The sequence below is a fragment of the Bufo gargarizans genome, chromosome 9, assembly GCF_014858855.1.
Source record: "Bufo gargarizans isolate SCDJY-AF-19 chromosome 9, ASM1485885v1, whole genome shotgun sequence".
NCBI classification, from domain to species: Eukaryota; Metazoa; Chordata; class Amphibia; order Anura; family Bufonidae; genus Bufo; species Bufo gargarizans.
Window position 1 is genome coordinate 573,311 of NC_058088.1, and position 25,911 is coordinate 599,221.

Sequence of the window (25,911 nt, forward strand, 5' to 3'; positions counted from 1 at the left end):
GAAGCGGAAGAGGAAGTATCCCCCTACCTACCCGCGATCCCTAGCCATGAAAGCCAGCATTTCAAAATTACTGTCCTTTGAAATGCTGTCATTCCGTCTGGTGGAAACAGAGAGTTTTAAAGGCCTTATGGCGGTGGCTGTCCCACGGTACATCGTGCCCAGCCACCACTACTTTTCCAGGCGAGCCATCCCTTCCTTGCACAAACAAGTAGGGGACAAAATCAGGTGTGCACTGCGCAAGGCCATCTGTGGCAAGGTGCACCTGACTACGGATACGTGGACCAGTAAGCATGGTCAGGGCCGTTATATCTCCACAACAGCACACTGGGTAAATGCATTGGCGGCTGGGCCTGAGGCGAATAGCAGTTTGGCGCATGTCCTTCCACCACAGAGGATTGCAGGGCGCTTCAGTTTGCCTCCTGTTGCTTTTTCCTCCTACTCCGCTTCCTCATCCTCTACCAGCTCCTCATCCAGTCATCTTAACACCTTCACCACTAACTTCAGCACAGCCAGGAGTAAACGACAGCAGGCAGTTTTAAAACGTATCTGTTTGGGGAACAAACCCCACACCGCGCAGGACCTGTGGACGGGCCTTGAACAACAGACCGATGAGTGGTTTGTGCCAGTCAGCCTCAAGCCCGGCCTGGTGCGATAATGGGTGAAATCTCGTAGCAGCTCTAGGACTCGCCGGTTTGACGCACATCCCTTGCCTGGCGCATGTGCTGAGATTCCTTAAAAATTATCCTAATATGTTAGAGCTGCGGCATAAAGTGCAGGCCGTCTGTGCGTGCTTTTGGCGTTCTCACCCTGCTGCTGCACGCCTGTCAGCGCTGCAGCATAACTTCGGCCTTCCCGCTTACTGCCTCATATGCGCCGTGCCCACAAGGTGGAGCTCCACCTTGCACATGCTGGCCAGACTGTGCGATCAGCAGCAGGCGATAGTAGAGTTTCAGCTGCAGAATGCACGGGTGAGTACTTTCCTATTGTTTGGCTATCTAGAGTTAATGAAGATAACGAATATAGTGCTATATTCCTTATATTCGTTAATTCTAGCAAGCCAATAGGAAAGTTGCCTATGGACAGCTCTAAGTTGGATTCGCAATACGAGAATATTACTTTGCCTATTTTTTGCAAAAAATAGAGTAATGACTCAGTATTATTTTTATTGCAAAAAATAGGCAAAGTAATATTCTCGCAAAAACACAAATGCAATCACACTCTGCAACCAGCACTCTGCCCTGCCTCTATGCTGGATGTTGAATGAGGCATTAGTGTACAGTTTGGCCAAAGCATAATAAGCCACTCACCACGTCAAGGTCGCCTCTATGAGTGGTCCCTAGCACTAGTTCCTACCTGTTATGAGCCATGACAGCCACACAAGGTCCAGGGAGCGCAGGTACAGCATGCACGCCAGGCACACTCTGCTTTTAACCCCGTCTGGTGCCATAATAGCTTCCATTGGATCCAGGGATGCAAGTACCAACATGCATGCTGAGCCCACTATATACTTCTCCTGGAGCCAAATGGCTACTGGTAGGCTCAGTTTTATACTGACTTTAAAACCAGCCTCCAGGGCAGACCAACTGGTCAGGTGTGCATGACTGCATGGAGATCGCCACGCCTCCAATATATACTACAAAGAAAAATATGTGGGGGGTTCAGTCAACACAACCCTGTATGCAGGTGCACATTGCTATGGCGAAATACACATACAAACACAAAAACACAAATGCAATCACACTCTGCAACCAGCACTCTGCCCTGCCTCTATGCTGGATGTTGAATGAGGCATAGAGGCAGGGCAGAGTGCTGGTTGCAGAGTGCGATTGCATTTGTGTTTTTGCGTTTGTATGTGTATTTCGCCATAGCAATGTGCACCTGCATACAGGGTTGTGCTGACTGAACCCCCCACATTTTTTTCTTTAAAGTAATATTCTCGCATTGCGAATCCAACTTAAAACTGTCCATAGGCAACTTTCCTATTGGCTTGCTAGAATTAACTAATATAGAGTATATAGTGCTATATTCATTATCTTCGTTAATTCTAGCAAACCAACCAATAGGAAAGTTGGCTATACCCCACTCTAAGTTGGATTCGCAATGCGAGAAGATTACGTAATATTACTCACATTGCTCATCCAACTTAGACTGGGGTATATGCACCTTACTTCTCTATTCTTTGGCTATCTAGAATTAACGAATATGCCGAATACAAATATAGCGCTATATTTTCTATATTCGTTAAATCAAGCAAGAAGCCAATAGGAAAGTTGCCTGTAGACAGCTCTAAGTTAGATTCGCAATGCGAGAATATTACTTTGCCTATTTTTTGCAATACATAGAATACTGAGTCATTATTCTATTTATTGCAAAATATAGGCAAAGTAATATTCTTGCATTGTGAATCCAACTTAGTTCTGTATATAGTCAACGTTCCTAATGGTTGGCTTGCTAGAATTAATGAATATAACGAATAAGAATATAGCGCTATATTCTCTATATTCGTTAATTCTAGCAAGCCAACCATTAGGAACATTGCCAACACACAAAATTAAGTTGGATTCTCAATGTGTCATTTTACTCGCATTGCGCATCCAACTTTGAGCGTGGTCTTGGTGACCGTGATTCTAGTACATTCTAGCATGGAGGCGTTCCCGTGTTGATGGGTGCGCTCCATACGCACGGGAAGTCGGCACTCGGCAGACGTGCCAACTGACTGGAGCGGGCAATGAGCACAGAGTAAGAAGAACTGCTTTTGGGGAAAAAAATGAATATTCGAATTAGCAAATATCTAGCAGTATATTCGAAATATTCGCGAATTAGCGAAGTGCTGATATTTGAGATTAAAATTCGCTAATTGAATATTCGCGCTCAACACTACAGCTGACAGATGGCAATTGTGATCTTCTTCTGCCAGGATGAAGTAAACCCAAACAGGTGACTTACACACTATCCTCCTGTCAGATGGGATGGTGCTGGCTTGCGCCAGTTCGGGTTCTGTTGCCGCTGCTGCAGCCTCCTGCTGCCATTACCAGTGAAGCCCCTGCCACTGGGCTCCCTGATGACCTGGCGCACCATTTGCCTTGGGTGCCTACATTCCTCATCAGTGCTGCTATCACCTAACAAGGGAGGTGGCACGAATTCTTGGTCAGTGTCACCCTCCTCTTCCTCGCCTGTATTGTCAGACCCAAGGTCTACCGTTGGTGGAATGAGGGGAACAGCAGATGTGGAGCCCCTGACCTGGCTCTGCTGTCGCCCCCCCCCCCCCCGACCCCGCTGATACCTGGGTCTGACTAGGTGCGGGGGTTCTGCACCTGAAACCACCCACACCAGTTGGAAGGGATGTTACTGGGGTACTGATGGGCGGTACCCCCTCCTCCATTCCTTCCAAAAGGTCCAGAGCATCAGGACCAAGCTGCAGCTCACTCTCCTACATTACCTCCCCCATGATGTCCCTCTCTCTTTCGCTGTCAAACTGCAGCAGGGACGAGTCTTGTCCGATGGGGGCTTGTCCTGAAGGAGGTGGAGAGCTGCTGCTGCTGAGGCAGAGGACTCCGTGCAACTGGATAGTGTCACAAAAACCACAACTGCCTTTGCGTCCTGAGACGAAATGGGGCCGCTGCCAAATAAATCCTGGATGAGGCGGATGTCTCTGCCAGCTACGCCTGCCACTCTGTGGGTAGAAGAGTGGTCCCATGCTGGCAGCGGTCCAGCACTGGAACCAACTCCCCTACCACGACCACTGCTGCCGGCACACCAATGGCCACTCATGAAAGCCACTCAAAATGTGTTTACTGCCAAAAAAACTATACAAAGAAAATAAAGACGGACTTTGGGATGACTTTATTGGGTTTGGGACAATGGGGCAAACATCACATAAAATAGGGCTTCTGAAAAACAGACAGCAAATGACAATTTTTATTTTTTTAAAGACGAAACACAAATATACAAAATCACTAGCACAGCACAGTAAATCCTATCACAGCACACAAATTCTTATCACAGCACAGAAAACCAGACAGCAGATGACTTTTTTTATGTTAAAATTTTTTGAACGACGAAACACAGACACTAAATCAGTAGCACAGCAAATTCCTATCACAGCACAGAAAACCAGACAGCAGATTACTTTATTATTATTTTTTTTTAAGACGAAACTCAAAGACACTAAATAACTAGCACAGCAAATCCTAGCACAGCACAGAAAAATAGACAGCAAAATACTTTAGACAAAGACACTAATAGCTATCACAGTACAGTAATTCCAATCACACTATCTAACACCCTGCACTCAAACCTATTAGCTACACTATTTCACTATCTAACCTACACTGACTATCTCCCACTAGCTGTATTATATATATGATCTAACTACCTATCTAATGTAATTGACTAAGCAAACAACAGAGCACGGTAATTTCAATGCTCTCTCTCACAACTGCAATAAACAGTACAAAATGGCTGCTGGGGAGTTTATTATATAGTAAAGGGGTAGGCAACTTTCCTATTGGTTGCTAGGGATGTTGCTAAGCTCTGACAAATACATTGCAGCCCTCTAATTGGCCCAAAAGCAAGAAGGGAGGATACTGTCTGATGAAAATGAAAAAAAAAATTCTAGAATATTCTCGATTACGAATATATAGCACTATATTCTACATCTTTGCTAATTTTCGAAGTGCGATAATAATTTGTGGTTAGAATATTTGAGATCAACACTAAGAATTGCAGTTCAGTTACTATAGACTGCAGGGTGAACCATGATCCTTTTCTGTTCAGAATACTGTCTGAGCATGCAGTAATTTTATCTGTATGTTCTTTTATGAGCTGAGAGTCATACATTTTTGGACGAGTGACAAATTCATCCCAAAAAAACCCCATCAACTTAGATGTTTCACAACTGACTGTCCCAGGCCCTGATTTAAAGGGTTTGTTCCCACGATACCCTAAAGGCCTAATAGATTGGGGGGAAGATATAGTGACATGCAATTGTCATTCGCTGCATGGTGGATTAGAGCCGATTCCAATAACATGGCAGTGGTTCTGGAGGCCACCTTTATGACCTCTACAAGAATATTAGTAACCTGGTGTACAGAGCTGCCATGTACCCACTTCTCCATTTGACTTCTAATATGACGGCTGTCATAAATGTGCAGAATTAAACTTGTTGATTATGACTTCTAGCCACCAAGGGGTATTCAATATTTTAAGTAAAATCTCAGTTGTATGTTGAACAATATTTTAGATCCTAGGCAGATCTGAAGCAAGAGTTTATTCTTCAGCAATCCTGCCTTTTTAGATGTTTCCAGTGACCCATGCCTATGTAGAACCAGTTATCATGGTGTAAGAGGCACTCTAATACACATGATATGGGAATGTCTAGGTATGCCTGCCTTTTTGACTGAGGTGCATGCATTTTTGAACATCAAATTGGCCTTACTGGTTGTGTGTTTCCCTGAAAATACTGTTGATTGTTGGGTATGGTTAATTACCTAATTTCTAATAAATATTGTAGAATGCCTTACTCACATCTATCGACTGAAAACCCTCTAGGAAACTTTCTATTTTTCTTTGAATACAATGTATTGATGCAGTTTTGGCTTTGTACAAATTTAACATATTCGGGGCGTATGATCGTTCTGAGTATATTTGGAATTTTTGTCTCAAATGACCTTGGTTGCCTTACCTGACTGATTGGTGTAAAACACTGCAGTGTAAATTGATTTTACCTGTCTGGATATTTTTCTAATTAATTCAGTTTATTATGGTATAGTACACTGATTTGCTACCTTCTATAACCCAACGCTCTTTTATGGTAGTGAATGTAAGGGAAATGTGTTTCAGGGTCAGACTGCACATGGAGTGTTGTGTATAATTTTGGGCGAAGGACATAGCAGAACTATTTCAAAGTTGGAAAACTAAAGTTAGAAATGGAATGGGTGAACTACAGTACCCAGAAAGATTATCAAAATTAGGGTTATTTAATTTAGAAAAAAAGATGAGGAGAGATCTAATAACATAGAATAAATATATCAAAGCTTAATACCCAGGACTGTGATTGTAAAATGGGGACATCCTCTACGTCTAGAGGAAAGAAGGTTTCTCCATCAACATAGAAGAGGGTTATTTTCTAAGGAACTCTCTGACAGAGTTTTGTGATAGTGAAATCTCTAAAAGAGGGGTCTGGATACATTTTTGAAGTGTAATTTTATAAGCTATAGTTTCAATATTACTCACTCCATTATATGTGTCGGTGAGGTACACCCCTTTTCTCCCCTGTTGATTCCAGAATTATGGCCCCGGACTCTTCCTGAGGTCACTGTCCTGAAAGTTACCTTATTTTCACTCGCTAACCCCTTTACAGGGATCTGGCCTTCCTTGCAGCGGAGGCACCAGACCGCTACCTCTTGGAACAGTCCCAGTGTACAATAGTTGGCAGCTGACCTATGGGTTTAGAGACACCAATGCCAAGCACCAATGGATTAGGCAATATCTGTAGTCAGGAAACAGGCAGAGGTCAGGACAAGAAGAGTTCATGCAAATCCAATCCAAGGGTCAGGCAGCACAGGATCAGTACAGGGAACAGCACGGGTGATGACATATGGGCAGAGAGTTAGAATCCAGAAATCCAACTGAAGTCTGTACACAGGCAGACAAATAGATTACAGCTTTTTTGCAACATCAAGGACGCTAGAAAGGCCTAACAGATTGCTCAGGCAAGGGGTGAAATAAACAGCCAGCATATATAGGAGGGCTGATAAGCACATTAGTCAGCAGCTGGACACAGAGTAAAAAGAAGAATTAACCTTTGCGTTTTAGCAGTGTATGGTCTCTTTAATACACATACAGAAAGAGGCCTTGCAGCGAGGCGTGGGACACAGGGATCTGGTAACGGACCCTGCTGCTGGAGGACAGAAGCTCGGTGAGTGACAGTATGGTGGCGAGCACAGTGAGTCTACATGACACACTGGTCAATAAAAGTCATGCACTATATTCTGCTGAAGCCAATGATTGGCTGCATGGTGACCTGGTGTGTACAAGATGTCAATGCTGTAGCTAATAAGAAGATGTCAGCACTGCATTATGAGATTGTGATGCTTGGAAGTGGAAATGTGAAAAGGGTGAGTATGACTTTTTCTACCTTATCATATTAACTACTACTGTTTGAGTTTTTATTTAACTCAGACACGTCCTTTAAGGTCTTTCATCCATGTGGCAATGCTTCTGAATGGTAATCACTACGGGTTAATATTATGGACCATTTGTGCCAAAATTTGCATCTATGGCTCTGTATTCCCCCTAGAAGCAATACTTCCATAACACAGCAAATGCCAATAGTGCCATATTGCAGGTCTGTACAACACTGATGAGTAATATGCCTATTTATAGAAGGCCTACATTTTGGGCTTAAGGTCATGTTTGGCCTAGTTTATTGAAACTGGCACATTAGTACATTTATTTTACTACACAATGTAATTTATCTTATATAATAAACTATTTTCAATTTTAAGACATACAATTATTATTTCCTACTGCTGCTGGCATTTGACTCTTAGCTTCCAAGCTTGCAACAATTGATTCTTGTAAATGCTCAAAGTAAAAATTCAATAACAAAATAAATTAACGTGGGATGAAGGCCAACTGGTAAGAACAAGGAACATTTCCAAATCCACTCATTTGCGGTGTTAAGTCTATTTCTTCTAAGCTCATAGGTGACCAGAGGCTGAAATTCTGTAAAATGGTGGTGAAAAACAGGAAGAGCTCCATTCTTGCAAGACCTTCTCCGAGACAGATCCGTTTGCCTGGGGAGTAATGGAATATTTGGATAAATAAAATAAAAATACATAGTTGCCTGTACTCCCAAAGATTTTACGTTTTAGATCCCGGTGGGCGGGGGGATAACAAGGAAGGGAATAGGGTTAATTAACCTAAAGGCCCTTTTACCTGGGATGATGCATCGTATATGGAACAATCATTACCTCTATATGTTGACAAATGATCGCTACTATGATTTTCATCCTTATACAGTTTCATTGTCTTCAGGCAGCACATCCCATTTTTACACAGGGTTATGTGCTGCCGGTAAACAATGGTTTTAGGTGCCATATGAAAGATGTAACCACAAATCCGAATTTCCTCACACTTCGTGGTAATGTGTTACAAAGTGAAAGTAAGAAGCCCGGGAATGCGATATAACCCATAATCCTGTGCAGCCAGCAAATCCGCAGATAACCATTCCCTATGATGTCACATTCCGTGAAAGCCTCATCCCACATGGTCTCCACCATTTCACTGTGAGCTGAGCTTAGGGAGAAATGTGACAAGCACTTGTGCGCTAGGAACAGTGTTGCAGAAAGCAATTAATAGAAGAATATTGGATAGGGAGAGTGCAAGTATATTGCAAAAGGGAAAGTGCACGGAGATTGTAGGGAGAGCATAGGGACACTGCAGGGACAGTGCCGGTTGAGTGTAATTGACATGTGCGTCTTGTTCAATTGCTGCCACAATCCCAGTTAATCTGTTAGTTTATACACAGAATTACTGCGCTTCAGTATTAAAGGGCGCAATATATATTCAATATATTGTCGCATTTATCTTATTCAACTGCTGCAATATTCAGTTAATCTGGTACATTAATGATACAGTTACAGTACACTATGTCCAAAATTTCCGTGGGCACCTCTAAAGGAATGGGCAGTGGCAAAAGATTTGCTGTAGTGGACACAAGTAGCAGCAGAAGAATGTGGTGGTGCAGGGGTGTACATAGAAATCACTGAGCCCCATAGCAAGAATCTAATCATACCTCAAATTTCAGTACACTGCTGTATATACTATATATCTATACACACTGCATCTATTATACCTCGTACCTAACATATCAGTACACTGCCGTATATACTATATACATGTGCACACTGCATCTATTATACCCCACACCTCACATTTCAGTACACTGCTGTATATACTATATATCTATACACACTGCATCTATTATACCTTGTACCTCATATATCAGTACACTGCTGTATATACTATATATATGTGCACACTGCATCTATTATACCTTGTACCTCACATATTAGTACACTGTTGTATATACTATATATCTGTACATATTGTATCTATAATACTGTGTAATATATGCAGTGTGTGTATATATATATATACACTCACCTAAAGAATTATTAGGAACACCATACTAATACGGTATTGGACCCCCTTTTGCCTTCAAAACTGCCTTAAAGGGAACCTGTCACCGGGATTTTGGGTATGGAGCTGAGGACATGGGTTGCTAGATGGCTGTTAGCACATCCACAATACCCAGTCCCCATAGCTCTGGGTGCTTTTATTGTGTAAAAAAAACTATTTGATAAATATGCAAATTAACCTGAGATGAGTCAGAGCTTGAAAATATGACTCTTCTCTGGTCACACGAGTAAGATATGACTCTTTTATGTTAATTTGCATAAAAGGCGGGAAGAACAAAAATGGATAATACTTATTGAATTTGTCTGCAAATGGAATTCAAAGTGTAATTTATATGTTTAGGATAACACAATGAACATTTAGAAACTCTCAGTGAGGGTAGCATAGTAGAGGTGACAGGTTCCCTTTAATTCTACGTGGCATTGATTCATTCTTTAGAAATGTTGGCCCATATTGATAGGATAGCATCTTGCAGTTGATGGAGATTTGAGGAATGCACATCTAGGGCACAAAGCTCCCGTTCCACCACATCCCAAAGATGCTCTATCGGGTTGAGATCTGCTGACTGTGGGGGCCATTTTAGTACAGTGAACTCATTGTCATGTTCAAGAAAGCAATTGGAAATTATTAGAGCTTTGTGACATGGTGCATTATCCTGCTGGAAGTAGCCATCAGAGGATGGGTACATGGTGGTCATGAAGGGATGGACATGGTCAAAAACAATGCTCAGGTAGCCTGTGGCATTTAAATGATGACCAATTGGCTCTAAGGGGCCTAAAGTGTGCCCAGAAAACATCCCCACACCATTACGCCACCACCAGCAGCCTGCACAGTGGTAACAAGGCATGATGGATACATGTTCTCATTCTGTTTATGCCAAATTCGGACTCTACCATTTGAATGTCTCAACAGAAATCGAGACTCATAAGACCAGGCAACATATTTCCAGTTTTCAACAGTCCACTTTTGGTGAGCTTGTGCAAATTGTAGCCTCTTTTACCTATTTGTAGTGGAGATGAGTGGTACCCGGTGGGGTATTCTGCTGTTGTAGCCCATCCGCCTCAAGGTTGTGCGTGTTGTGGCTACACAAATGCTTTGCTGCATACCTCGGTTGTAACGAGTGGTTATTTCAGTCAACATTGCTCTTCTATGAGCTTGAATCAGTCTGCCCATTCTCCTCTGACCTCTAGCATCAACAAGGCATTTTCGCCCACAGGACTGCCGCATACTGGATGTTTTTCCCTTTTCACACCAATCTTTGTAAACCCTAGAAATGGTTGTGCGTGAAAATCCCAGTAACTGAGCAGATTGTGAAATACTCAGACCGGCCTGTCTGGCACCAACAACCATGCCACGCTCAAAATTGCTTAAATCACCTTTCTTTCCCATTCTGACATTAAGTTTGGAGTTCAGGAGATTGTCTTGACCAGGACCACAACCCTACATGCATTGAAGCAACTGCCATGTGATTGGTTGACTAGATAATCGCATTAATGAGAAATTCTTTAGGTGAGTGAAGTATCATATATAAGTGAGCAATGAGTAAAAGCAGGGCATGGGTGGGATGCAAATAAAGATAAAAGTGGAGGACCTCCTCTTACCACTCCATTACAGTCTGTATGTATCAATGCAGAGCTGATTGTGAACTTGTAATACTTGCCATTAGGGAACTACCATTTTAGGTGCAGTTCATTTGCTAGATCCTGCAGGACTTGTGATGTTGAAGATGATGTCATCACAGGTCCTGACAGATGCACTGTTCTAACCTGGGAACTACACTTTATACTGTGCAGTACCCTTACAGGACGTGTGACCTGTATCTTTAGGAAGATAGATGGGAGCAATTAGAAGGTGCGGCCTCTCCACCTGTCACGGAAGGTGTACAGGAAACTAGAAGACACAAAATGAATATCCGACTCACTGGATCCAAAACTAAGGAACAAAAGGGAGAGCCCTGCATCAGACCTGGCTCTCTCCCTGACTGCTCAGCCTATGCGAAAATCCCAATGGTAGATGATCGCATATCCTCTTACCTCGACTGTATAACACCTGAATACCCTATAAAAGTGAGGGGACACGGCCACCGGCTCCCTACACTTTATACGGAGGGAGTCAGGGTCACCTGGGATCCAGCAAACAGAAAAACACAAATGAATGAACAAAATTTATCTGTAGAAGACTCAGAAGTAGGATCAGCATGCACACACTCCAGGGAGGAATATAAACTGCAAAGTGAAGCAGTCTGGGAAGGGATTTAAAGGGATGCAATCAGTGCAACTACATGACAGCTGAGAGAGGCTAACGAGATGAGAAAATGAAAGCAAAACAAAGGGAAGCTCAAGGAGGAGGTTCTGAAAGACATCTATCAGAGCTTCTCAGATGTCTGGTGGTGACAGTACCCCTCCTTCTACGAGTGGACTCCGGACACTCAGAGCCCACCTTCTCAGGATGGGACCTATGGAAAGCCCTGATGAGACGAGTGGCCTTAATGTCCGTCACTGGGACCCACATCCTCTCCTCAGGACCATAACCCTCCCAATGAACGAGGTACTGGAGAGAACCGCGGACAACACGAGAATCCACAATCCTAGAGACCTGAAATTCAAGATTACCATCAACCACAATCGGAGGAGGAGGCAAAGACGAGGGTACAATGGGTTGGAAATAAGGTTTTAATAAGGACTTATGAAAAACATTATGGATCTTCCAAGTCTGAGGAAGATCAAGACGGTAGGCAACAGGATTGATGACGGACAAGATTTTGTAAGGCCCAATAAACTTAGGACCCAACTTCCAGGAGGGAACCTTCAATTTGATATTCTTAGTAGACAACCACACCAGATCACCAACATTCAGGTCCGGACCAGGCACACATCTCTTATCCGCCACACGCTTATATCTCTCACTCATGCTCTTTAGATTATCCTGAATCTTTTGCCAAATAGATGACAACGACGAGGAGAATCTGTCCTCATCAGGTAAACCAGAAGACCCCTCTCGAGAGAATGTCCCAAACTGCGGATGAAACCCATATGACTCCTGATGACGGTTATTTAAAGCAAACTCAGCAAGGGACAAAAAAGAACACCAATCCTCCTGATTCTCCGCCACAAAACAGCGCAGATATGTCTCCAGATTCTGATTGTCGCGCTCTGTCTGGCCATTCGACTGCGGGTGGAAAGCAGAAGAGAATGACAACCGAACCCCCAAGCGAGAACAGAAAGCCTTCCAGAATCTGGAAACAAACTGCGTGCCCCTATCAGAGACTATGTCTGAAGGAATACCATGCAATTTGACAATGTGATCAATAAATGCCTGCGCCAGCGTCTTAGCATTGGGCAAGCCAGGAAAAGGGATGAAATGCACCATTTTGCTAAAACGGTCCACCAGAATCACAGGCTTCCCCGAGGAATGAGGCAGGTCCGTAATGAAGTCCATGGACAGATGTGTCAAAGGACGGGAAGGAATGGGTAAGGGAAGGAGAGGACCTGATGGCCGTGAATGAGGGACTTTGGCACAAGCGCAGGTCTCGCAAGCTGCCACAAAACCCTCAACCGACTTACGAAGTGCCGGCCACCAGAATCTCCGAGCGATGAGATCCACTGTGGCTCTTGCCCCCGGGTGCCAGCAAGGACAGTATCGTGGTGTTCCTTAAAAATCTTGTGTCTTAAAGCGAGAGGCACAAACAACCTCCCAGGAGGACAAAGATCAGGAGCCTCTGACTGGGCTACCTGAACCTCTGCCTCCAATTCAGGATAAAGAGCAGAGAGCACCACACCTTCAGCCAAAATGGGACCCGGGTCTTCAAAATTCCCACCTCCCGGAAAACAACGTGACAGGGTATCCGCCTTCACATTCTTAACCCCAGGGCGGAACGTGACAACAAAATTAAACCTGGAAAAGAACAAAGACCATCGGGCCTGTCTCGGGTTCAGACGCTTGGCTGACTCCAAGTAGGCCAGATTCTTATGGTCAGTAAACACGGTAATAGGGTGTCTGGCTCCCTCTAGCCAATGGCGCCATTCCTCAAAAGCCAACTTGATGGCCAACAACTCCCTATCTCCCACATCGTAATTTCTCTCTGCGGAGGAGAGTTTCTTCGAGAAAAAGGCACACGGTCGCCATTTGGCAGGAGAGGGACCCTGAGACAAGACCGCACCCACACCCACCTCAGAAGCATCAACCTCAACTATGAAGGGTAGAGAAATATCAGGTTGTACCAAGATGGGAGCGGAAGCAAAACTCTCCTTGATATTAGAAAAGGCCTTACGCGCCTCTACCGACCAGGAGGAAAAATCTACCCCCTTTCTAGTCATATCAGTGAGTGGTTTAACAACAGAGGAATAATTCAAAATAAACTTCCTGTAATAATTGGCAAAGCCCAAAAAACGCATCAGCGCCTTCTGATTCTCAGGAAGCTCCCACTCAAGCACAGCGCGGACCTTCTCGGGGTCCATGCAAAAACCAAAAGCGGAGAGAAGAAACCCCAGAAATTGAATTTCTGGAACCGCAAACACACATTTTTCCAGTTTAGCGTACAATTTATTCTCCCGCAGGATGAGCAAGACCTGACGTAAGTGTTCCTTATGAGTTTTGAAATCAGGAAAAAAAATCAAAATGTCATCTAGATACACTAATACAAATTTCCCCATTAAATGATAAAAAATGCTGTTCACAAAATGCTGAAAGACGGCTGGAGCATTCATCAAACCAAAAGGCATAACCAAATGCTCAAAATGGCCCTCAGGGGTATTGAATGCTGTCTTCCATTCCTCTCCTTCTCTGACCCTGACCAGGTTGTATGCCCCTCTTAGATCCAACTTGGAAAAAACTTTAGCCCCAACAATCTGGTTAAACAGGTCCGGGATCAGAGGAAGCGGATAAGGGTCACAAATTGTGATACTGTTCAGCTCCCTTAAATCCAGACATGGTCTTAAAGAACCATCTTTTTTCTTAACAAAGAAAAAAACAGTGGCAACAGGTGACTTTGAGGGTCGTATGTGTCCCTTTCTCAGACTCTCAGAGATATAAGCACGCATAGCGACCCTTTCAGGTTGGGAGAGATTGTATAAACGAGATTTAGGCAGCTTGGCGCCTGGGGTGAGATTAATAGGGCAATCGTACTCCCTGTGCGGGGGCAAGTCCTGAACACCACTCTCAGAAAAGATGGTACAGTCTTAGTAGAAACCTCAGAAACAGATGTTGTGAGGCAATTCTCTCTGCAAAAGTCACTCCAACCATTTATTTGCCTCGCTTGCCAATCAATGGTGGGGTTATGTTTAGTGAGCCAGGGTAGCCCCAACACAAGAGGAGTAGGCAACCTGCTAAGGACGAAACATGACACATCCTCAACATGAGCACCACTCACAATCAAACGGATATTGTGAACTATGCCCTTTAACGATTTCTGAGAAAGTGGAGCGGAATCAATAGCAAAAACAGGTATATCCTTTCCCAAAGTGCATACCTGGAAACCATGAGTTATAGCAAATTGATTATCAATAAGATTGACAGCTGCTCCACTATCTACAAAAATCTCACAAAAAATGTTCTTGCTCTCTTGCACCACCCTGGCAGGTAGGACAAAACGGGAATTATAAGCAAACGGAAAACCTTCAATTTCCGCATCAACCTTGCCAATGGTAATAGATGGAACATTTTTAAAGGATTTTTTTCTTTTAGTTTCTTTATTACTCTCAAAAGACTGTCTGAATCTCCTAGAGGGACAAACATTTGCCAAATGATTTATACCCCCACAACAGAAACAAACCTTCCTATGAGGACTGAATCTTTCACTGTCAGAGGCAATCAAACCGAGCTGCATGGGCTCCTGCTCAGAAGGGATTGAGAGCGACTGAGACCCCTGTGCACTGAATGAGACCGCCGCACTGTCCTGGGACTGAGTATGACATGAAGGAGTGATCTCTCCTCTCTCTCTAAGATGCCTGTTAATACAAACGGCCCAAGACATGGCAGAGTCCAAGGAGGTAGGTCTCTCATGAAAGGCAAATGCATCTTTCAATCCCTCTGAAAGACCATGGCAAAATTTACTTCGGAGTGCAGCATCATTCCAACCAGTATCAGCTTCCCATCTCCGAAATTCTGAGCAGTATATCTCTGCAGATTGTTTACCCTGACATAAAAGACGTAGTCTAGACTCAGCCAGAGCAATACGATCCGGATCATCATATATCTGACCCAGGGCTAAAAATAATTCATCCACTGAACAGAGGGGCCGTGCCCCCACCGGCAGCTAAAAGGCCCGGGACTGAGCGTTATCCCTGAGCAGCGAGATGATGATCCCCACCCTCCGTTCCTCATCACCAGAGGAATGGGGAAGTAGGCAAAAATGGAGTTTGCAAGCCTCTCTAAAACGAACAAAATTCTCACTACCCCCGGAGAACGTATCCGGGAGCGAGATCTTAGGCTCAGAACAAACTCCATGAACGCAAGCTGAACTGGTCACTTGAAACTGAAAAAAGAGTCTTACGGAGATCTGCTACCTCCAATGAAAGACCCTGCATGCGTTCAGTCAAAAGTGAAACCGGATCCATGCTTGAGACGGTTTTGGCAGTTTATAATGTTACGGAAGGTGTACAGGAAACTAGAAGACACAAAATGAATATCCGACTCACTGGATCCAAAACTAAGGAACAAAAGGGAGAGCCCTGCATCAGACCTGGCTCTCTCCCTGACTGCCCAGCCTATGCGAAAATCCCAATGGTAGATGATCGCATATCCTCGTACCTCAACTGTATAACACCTGAAGACCCTATAATAGTGAGGGGACACAGCCACCGGCTCCCTACACTTGATACGGACGGAGTCAGGGTCACCTGGAATCCAGCAAACAGAAAAACACAAATGAATGAACAAAACTTATCTGTAGAAGACTCAGAAGTAGGATCAGCATGCACACACTCCAGGAAGGAATATAAACCGCAAAGTGAAGCAGTCTGGGAAGGGATTTAAAGGGATGCAATCAGTGCAACTACATGACAGCTGAGAGAGGCTAACGAGATGAGAAAATGAAAGCAAAACAAAGGGAAGCTCAAGGAGGAGGTTCTGAAAGACATCTGTCAGAGCTTCTTAGATGTCTGGTGGTGACACCACCACTGCGAGCCCCCCTTCTTCACGGGCCCCATAGCAGCTGCGTGGTCTGCCTATATGGTAGGTATGCCACTGTGGTGGTGGGAGCAGCAACTGCAGCAACAGGCCAGAGCTGCCACTGTCATCCAACGTTCATGTTTTGATCAACAATTCAACTGTACTGGATTGGATGACTTGCTCTTCAAGATCATCTAAAGTGACAATATATGCACACAGACAGGAATTGGTGGGTTCCTTTAACACCACACTTTAGTTGGCATGGTCCAGGAACTGCCTCTTTCTCCTCACCTGTCCTGAACCTGCCTCTTGCTTATGCTGCTGTCACGGCGGAGAGTGGGGGAAACCCCCCACCATGCGGTGTCAAAGGGTAAAGGGGGTCAGCCTGGCAAAAAGGAGTGATAAGAGAGCAGGTCACCTCCTACCGCGTCCCTAATCCTCTCCCTGACTCCTCACCATATGAGCGGACCCCTTATGGTGGGATGGCTCATACACTGGATACCTAATATCCTGAGTCACCCTGGAAATCCCTCACTTAGGAGCAGGGGAGAGACGACCTGTTCATCCCAGTCATGGAGGAACAGGAGTCTCTATTTGAGGCCAGGCTGCAAGGAGAGGGGAACACATACAGCTAAAGGAGATGGCAGGTAAGTGAAACCAGTAACACACTTACCTGCCACAGACATGCTGACTGGACCCCGCACACAAGTGCTAGTGTCCACACCAACATTAAAGGACACGGCACACACCACAAACCACACAGGAACCCAGGACACCATAGCTGCAATAACTTGAGAGAGGGGAATGTCTAGTAAACATGACACCAAACACAACCAGACATGTAACACGAAACTAGACATTCAAACACCCTGCACATAACTCACTTTATACAAATAGGGACAGGAGGGAAGGAGACACCGGGATGACATAGAACATCTATGACCACAAGGGTGGCCCTCACTGGACAGATGGAACAAGCCAGGAACCGTGAACCACCATCATACACTAAGGCTAGAGGAACCCTTAGCTACAGGCTTCCAGCAGAGACTAAATAGCCCAAGCAGCCACAACCACACACACATAAACCCACACTAGGAAGGGAGTTAACCCTTCCAACACCAGACAAGGGAAGGAAGCCAGTTAAAGAGGAAGTGCACACACAAGCAAACCAATCCACATGTTACCACCGGCAACAGCATGCGTGGCAACATGTCACGGCAATCACCCAGAAGGCCGAGACACTGCCACCGCATGCTCACACAGCAACATGTTGCCACGGGCAACCGCAAGTGTAGCAACAGTGTCACAGTTCATACCAAAGGCCGTGATAGCTGCACCTTCTGCTAGCCAAGTAATGGTAGCCACCGACTCTGCTCCACTTTTTTAACAAGGATAAGCTTTGTGAGGACGGTAAGCAGTTACAGGTCAACACAGAGTTGGAGAGGTCTATTGCGGACTCCTCTAGGAATGCAACTAACAATGATGACAGTCGGATGGGAGCACATGTTGCAAGAGGTGAGGGACGTGTGCAAGATACATGTGAGAACGACATAAGTAGTGACCAAATAGATGTAGCCTATCAGACGTGGGAGTCAGGTTTAAGGGGGGCTTTGTCATCATCAGGGGGTGAGGGTGACGTTATGCCCATGACACAGCAAGGTCTCCCATTGGCCTGAACCCCCTTTCCAGCAGTCACGGCTCAACAATGTTGGCAGAAGGAAGCTGTTGTTGCCTCCCATCAACTTCAATGTCGTCTATTGCTCCTGATGCTCAGCCTTCTCCTCCTACTCCTCATCACTTGTTTTGACAGTAATCGATCACTGAGGCGATTGCAAAAAGACAACAGTATGTGTGCACTCATATGATTGCATATCAGCTGAGCATGCACCTGGCCAGTTTGCTGGTACAGTCCCTACCTTTATGTGTAGTTTCAGAGAACTGATGGCTTGTGCCAACCTAAGGTGGAGAATCCCAAGCTGACGTTACTTTTCCATGTACGTTGAGCAGAAGGTGGTTCAGTCTTTGAGAGAGTTCATGCCAGCACTGACATATGGAGTTGTAACTGTGGTCAAGTACAGTAGCTCACAGCCCACTAGGTATATGTCGTTCCAGACCAAGCACACCAGCAACTTGGCCAGGTGATGGCAATGCCATCTCCGTGTTGTAATGCTGGTATTTCTGCACCAATGTTCTCATCTGCCTCTTCATGCTCCGCCTTGACCTTACCCTCCACTCTAGACGCAGTTCACAGTGGTTCTCCAGGATATCACTTATTTAAAGCTAGAAATTGTCACACGGTTCTGCACCTGGTCAGCTATGGTGATATAATACATATTAATACCTACAAAAATAGTTATTACTTTACATTTCCCCTATGTCTTTTTCATGTTAAGATCATTTTGGGATTAGCATTTTGATTTTGGGGGACGTTACAAGGCTTAGAAGTTTACAAGTAAATCTTAAAATTTCTCAGAAATTTTCAAAAACCAACTTTTTAAGGACCAGTTCAGGTCTGAAGTCACGTTGTGAAGCTTACATGATAGAAACTACCCAAAAATGACCCCATTCTCGAAACAACACCCCTCAAGGTATTCAAAACTGATTTTACAAATGTTGTTAACCCTTTAGGTGTTCCACAAGAATGAATGGAAAATAGAGATACAATTTCAAAATTTCACATTTTTGGCAAATTTTCCATTTTAATAATTTGTTTCCAGTTACAAAGCAAGGGTTAACAGCCCAACAAAACTCATTATTTATGGCCCTGATTCTGTAGTTTACAGAAACACCCCATATGTGGTCGTAAACTGCTGTACAGGCACACGGCAGGGCGCAGAAGGAAAGGAATGCCATACGGTTTTTGGAAGGCAGGGCCATAGTTTTTTCAGTTTTTGGGCGATTATCTTAGGTAGAGTCTCATTTTTGATGAGATGACGGTTTGATTGGCGCTATTTTGGGGTGCATATGACTTTTTAATCGCTTGCTATTACACTTTTTATGATGTAAGGTGACAAAAAATTGTTTATTTAGCACAGCTTTTTTTTTTTACGGTGTTTATCTGAGAGGTTAGGTCATGTGATATTATTATAGAGCTGGTCGATACGGATGCGGCAATACCTAATATGTATACTATTTATTTATTTAAGTAAGTTTTACACAATAATATCATTTTTTAAATAAAAAAAAAATCATGTTATATTGTCTCCATAGTCTGAGACCCATAGTTTTTTTTATTTTTATTGTCTCATGTAGGGGCTAATTTTTTTCGGGATGAGGTGACGGTTTTATTGGTACTATTTTGGCGTACATGCAACTTTTTTGATCACTTTTAATACCTTTTTGGGGAAGTAAGGTGGACAAAATTTCAATTTCCTCATATGTGTAGTGTAATTTTTATTCAGCGATAAATGTGTTTTTTTATCTTTACTTTTATTCACTTTTTTTTTTACCCAGACCCAAATGGTTCTTAAAAATCCAGTGGGTCTGATGTCTGTATAATACAGTACAGTACACTATATATCCAGAGGATAGATCATCAGTTAAAACAAACTGTAGAACCACTTTAAACTGGCAACAAGTGTTTAATTTCCCTGCACTGCTGCCACATGGAAAATTTAGTATTTCATGATACCAATGGCCTGTCAATATAATAGACAAATCTGCTGTGTCCTCCAAAGCAAGACGTGTTCTGTAGCAGATATTGATAGTGGCTTTAAATGAGGTCCCCCCCCCCCCCCCCCTCTATTAGGAGTGCTTTATTATGGACTTTGAAATAATTTGGGAAATTTCTATTGTTTTCTTTTTTTGTTTTGATTGTATCTCTGAGATGCCCAAAACACTGTATGAAAAGTCATCCTAAATTGATAGCTATACACACAAAAAAATTTAAGCTCATTACCAATCCTCTCCTCACCCATAATTAGGCCTCATGCACACGACCGTTGTGTGCACCCTTGGCCGTTGTTCCATTTTCCTTGATTTTCTGCGGACCCATTGACTTTCAATGGGTCCGTTGAAAACTCGGAAAATGCACCGTTTGTCATCCGCCTCCGTGATCCGTGTATCCTGTCCGTCAAAAAAATACGACCTGTCCTATTTTTTTGATGGACAACGGTTCACAGACCCATTCAAGTCAATGGGTCCGTGAAAGAACACGGATGCACACAAGATTGGCATCCGTGTCCGTGATCCGTGGCCGCAGGTTACTTTCATACAGACGGATCCGAAGATCCATCTGCATAAAAGCTTTTTCAGAGCTGAGTTTTCACTTCGTGAAAACTCAGATCCGACAGTATATTCTAACACAGAGGCGTTCCCATAGTGATGGGGACGCTTCTAGTTAGAATATACAACGAACTGTGTACATGACTGCCCCCTGCTGCCTGGCAGCCCTGATCTCTTACAGGGGGCTGTGATCCATACAATTAACCCCTCAGGTGCTGCACCTGAAGGGGTTAATTGTGCGAATCATAGCCCCATGTAAGAGATCCGGGGTTGCCAGGCAGCAGGGGGCAGACCCCCTCCCCAGTTTAAATATCATTGGTGGCCAGTGCGGCCCCCCCTCCCTCCCTCCCTCCATTGTAATAATAACATTGGTGGCACAGTGTGCACCCCCCCCGGCCCCCCCTTCCTCCCTCTATTGTAATAAGAACATTGGTGGCAGTGTGCGGCCTCCCCCGGCCCCCCCTCCCTCCCTCTATTGTAATTAGAACATTGGTGGCAGTGTGCGGCCTCCCCCGGCCCCCCTCCCTCCCTCTATTGTAATAAGAACATTGGTGGCAGTGTGCGGCCTCCCCCGGCCCCCCTCCCTCCCTCTATTGTAATAAGAACATTGGTGGCAGTGTGCGGCCTCCCCCGGCCCCCCCTCCATCATTGGTGGCAGCGGAGTTCCGATCGGAATCCCAGTTTAATTGCTGGGGCTCAGATCGGTAACCATGGCAACCAGGTAGCGTCCTGGTTGCCATGGTTACCGATCGGAGCCCCACCGATTAAACTGGGACTCCGATCAGAACTCCACTGCCACCAATGATGGAGGGGGGGCCGGGGGAGGCCGCACACTGGCCACCAATGTTATTAATACAATAGAGGGAGGGGGGGGCCGCACTGGCCACCAATGATATTCAAACTGGGGAGGGGGGGGTCTGCCCCCTGCTGCCTGGCAGCACTGATCTCTTACAGGAGGCTATGATACGCACAATTAACCCCTTCAGGTGAGGCACCTGAGGGGTTAATTGTGCTGATCACGGCCCCCTGTAAGAGATCGGGTGCTGCCAGGCAGCAGGGGGCAGTCATGTACACAGTTTGTAGTATATTCTAATGAGAAGCGTCCCCATCACCATGGGAACGCCTCTGTGTTAGAATATACTGTTGGATATGAGTTTTCACGATGTAACTCATATCCGACAGTATATTCTAACATAGAGGAGTTCCCATGGTGATGGGGACGCTTCAAATAAAAAATATACCATCGGATTGGAGAAAACTCTGATGGTTTAAAAGGGACTCCAGACTTTTCATTGAAAGTCAATGGGGACGGATCCGTTTGCAATTGCACCATATTGTGTCAACGGCAAACGGATCCGTCCCCATTGACTTGCATTGTAATTCAGGACGGATCCGTTTGGCTCCGCACGGCCAGGCGGACACCAAAACAACTTTTTTTTCATGTCCGTGGATCCTCCAAAAATCATCCGTGGATCCTCCAAAAATCAAGGAAGACCCACGGACGAAAAAACGGTCACGAATCACGGACCAACGAAACCCCGTTTTGCGGACAGTGAAAAAATACTGTCGTGTGCATAAGGCCTTACATAGACCAAAAATCTGATATTTTACCTGGCTTAATGATTTTAACACTTATTCAGTTATCAGTGCTGATCTGTTACCTGAAGAAAACGGCATAAATCCATCATTCCGAATAAACAATCCTTTATCATCCAAAAAATGTCCTGGATTGAATTGATGTGGGTATTTAAACTGCTTTGGATCTTGTAGCACAGAACTGAGCACTGGGTAGATGGTTGTATCCTAAGAATAGCAATTAGATAAATAATAACTATTATGAAAATTTCCTCATATCTATTCAAGATTATTATCATTTTAACTCTATCATTACTCCATTATTTAAAAAAGCATATCTTGACCCATCCTACACAACTAACTACATACCAGTTTCCAATCTTCCCTTTATCTCTCAACTCCTGGAGCGTTTGGTGTACTCTCACCTCATCCTCTATTTCTCTGCTCACTCTCTCCTTGACCCATTACAATCTGGTTTCTTCACCCTACATTCCACAGAAACTGCCCTCACCAAAGTGACAAATGACCAAAATGTAATGGGGACTCTGCTCATTCTCCTTGACCTCTCTGCAGCTTTTGACACTGTAGACTGCTATCTTCTACTCACCATGCTCCAGTCTATCAGCCTTAATGACACTGCACTCACCTGGTTTTCTTCATATTTCTCTGACCGCTCTGTCCACAGTGTTGCACCCCCTACATCTCTTCCCTCATTTGTGTCTACCACCCTACTCATCCTCTCCATTCAGTCAATGACTTACGACTGACTTCTACCATAATCCAAACCTCTCACTCCCAGCTACAAGACTTCTCCTGAGCTGCACCAGTTCTCTGGAACACCCTACCCCAGGAAATTAGGTTAAACCACAATATACAAACACATCTTTTTAAAGTGACCTATCATATCCCCTGATCTAACACCTCTCCATACATAGACCATCTATCATTTCCTAAACCTGATCCTCCACCAAACTCTCCACCGCACCCATGCAACCAGAAGCACTACAGATACCAGCTGGTGACTGGCTCAAGCAGCTTTATATCTTCTCCCCTATTTTCCCAAAATGGCTGGACCATTGTACAAAACAAGCCCCTTTTCCTTTTGTGTCACCCCTATCTCCTAATAAATTGTAAGCTCTAGCGTCCAGTGTTCTCATTCCTCTTGTTGTAATTATTGACATGTCTGTTGCTATGTTATTTATGAATGTTTGTATATGAAGCCCAGAACTGTAAAGCACTGTGGAATATGTTGGCGATATATAAATAAAGATTATTAGTATTAGTATTATTACTATTATTAGAGGACAGCATGGATTCACCTTTGGAATTAAAAATCCTCTAAATTTCATGTCACGTATTACTTTGTGTGGGATTCCCAGTGGTAGGAGGTTGATAAATCTTTGCATTTCATGGATTACAGCATCGATATAGGGCATATGAGATCGATCCTCTATGCATGGTGCCCTGTTTCTTCCAATGACTTGGTCAATCTCTTCATGGATGCGTTCTGTAGATATAGAAGGCAATTGGAGTACAGTATAAGCATAATCAAAGCATTCATGCTGATATTCTATACCAGGTGTGAGGAATCCCAGCCATGATCTAATTCCAGCTATTTGCTGTCAGATAGCAGAGGGAATAAACTCCACAGGGGCCCTGGCTTCAAAGCAGACCGCATGTTTGCAGTTCACACCTTACTCAGCCCCAGTGGCACCTCAAGCCTTTCTGCCACGATGAATGCTGATAAGGGGGCTGAGCTGGTCAACAGAAAAAAAATAAAAAATCCGTCAGACATCATGGAACCAGGGGTTCATAAGGAATTATGAACTTCCTGTCCATCACAGGCATAAACTGGTTTCATATCTGGACCCTGGGTCAAGGTGGACGTGCCCCTGGTCGTCATTTGGTGGTTGAGTGCCAGGAAGGGGAGATACAGAGATCTCTCAGCAGGAACCTAATAACGATGCCATGTTTGGTCTCTACCTGTAGCCAGAACCCAGGCAGATCAGTTGGTCCCAGAATCATCTACCTGTGACCTTCCGGTCTGGAGCTATGGGCCATAATGGGTTTTGTGGGTCTTTGGCTACCAGGACAAGGAAGGGAGGGTGGACTCTTCTCAGAGGGAGGCAGGGGAGTGACTGACTACAGGTGAAAAGGCCCATGCAGGCCAGAGGCCAGGGTCTTTCTCTGAAGGGGGGTCACATCGAGTAATGTGTTTTGGGGGACCGTGGACAAACTGCTGACATCACTGCCACCATGTGACTGCAGCCAAGATTATAGCAACCCATAATTCATCAAAATCTGAAAGACTACTCATCCACCTGTTAACTGACCCTTGCTCTGTTTAACTCTATTGTATCATACCTCCTGTATGTGCACATCCGACCACTGTATATTTTCTCTGTGTATATTGCGTATTGTCTAGTGCACCCTTAAGGCAATTAAATATATCATTTAATCTTGTGCTGTGCTTGTATTTCGGTCCATCAATCCCCACGTCATGTTTTTCGGCATAGTTTTACGCTACTGCAGGTTGGTTTCTCACCCTATATAATCCCGTTAGCGGACTGGGCATATATCAAACGAAGAACTGGTGGCAGTCTACCTGGCTGGAAAAGCTCTGTTTCACTGGGGCAGTGAAAAGGCTCTCTCAGCTTGTCAGGGTTGTGAGCGAATGTGGCGTTACACCGGAGGCCGCGTGGACCCCCTTCTCTCACGCCTGCGCCTCCCGGTACCTATGTGGTTAGGAGGGGTCTGTGTAAACTATACCAAGCTAACCTTACATGCTCCCAGGGAGGGCGTAACATCACTTCTTGGAAACCAGTGACTAAACCGTATCTTGTGAGCTTGACGTAGTTGACGTCAGGCGGGGCCACGAGGTGCGATATTCGTCACACCAGGGTTACTGAACTGCCCTTTTGTGCTCAACAAACTGTTGTAATGGTCCACATCAGTGGGTCTGTGATAAGGTAAAAATCCAGTTAAATTGATACCAAATGTGTATCTTTTTTAATTGTTTTTGCACTTTGCACAATTTTATTGTGTCTCATGGAAAAAATTGCTTTTACATTTCCACATTATTTGCAAGAACCATATCATTTTTACTTTCCTGTTAATGTAGTTGTGTGTGCCACTGTGTGGGAGTTTTTTTGCTAGAGGAGTCTTAATTTTTAATAAAACCATTTTAGGGTTCATATAACTTACGGGTGACCAATTAATTTTCTTGTATATGAAAAAACAGCAATGTCGCCCTTGATTTTGCATTCTAAATGTATGCCTTTCATCCTGCGTAATAACTAGCACAATACTTTATTATTTGTCAGCAAGATTACTAGAGATGAGTGAAGTTTTGAAAAATTTGATTTGGTCGATTCACCAAAGCTTTTCAAGAAATTCAATTTATTACTAATTAATTTGTCATGAATCGCGATAAATCAAGTATACCCAGGCCACTCTGCCTAATGTTATGCATCCCACTCGATGACCCATTCTCAGTGTGAAGGCTTGGATCTTAAACTACAGGCATAGTGAATGGAGTAGCATTATGATCTAGTGCACCCAAATTCATAGTTAATACATTCAGTAGGTACTGTGCCATCAGTATTACAGGCAGTATTACTGCAATCTACATCACCGTGCAGGATACCAAGATTCATGGTTAATCCCTTCTGTTAGCGGCCCCATGACCGAGTGGGAATGGTGGCAGCAGCAGTAATGGACCAATGACAGAGTGGGGACAGTGGCAGCAGCAGTGGCAGTAACTGTGACAAAAGTGGCCCCATGACAAAATGGGGAGGGGCT

At 44.3% G+C, this 25,911-nt stretch overlaps 1 protein-coding gene across 1 annotated transcript in view; it reads right to left on the reverse strand.

The window, feature by feature from the left end:
- Window positions 1-5,426: 5,426 nt before the first annotated feature.
- The window catches only part of LOC122919501 (cytochrome P450 2G1-like), an 85,546-nt gene continuing 65,061 nt past the window's right edge, over window positions 5,427-25,911 (reverse strand). The window contains exons 8-10 of the mRNA XM_044268565.1: window positions 23,430-23,617; window positions 22,197-22,338; window positions 5,427-7,799 (exon numbers count right to left, since the gene is read on the reverse strand). Of these exons, the coding sequence (XP_044124500.1) occupies window positions 7,618-7,799; window positions 22,197-22,338; window positions 23,430-23,617 (512 nt within the window). The 3' untranslated portion in view covers window positions 5,427-7,617. The remainder of the gene's footprint in view (window positions 7,800-22,196; window positions 22,339-23,429; window positions 23,618-25,911) is intronic.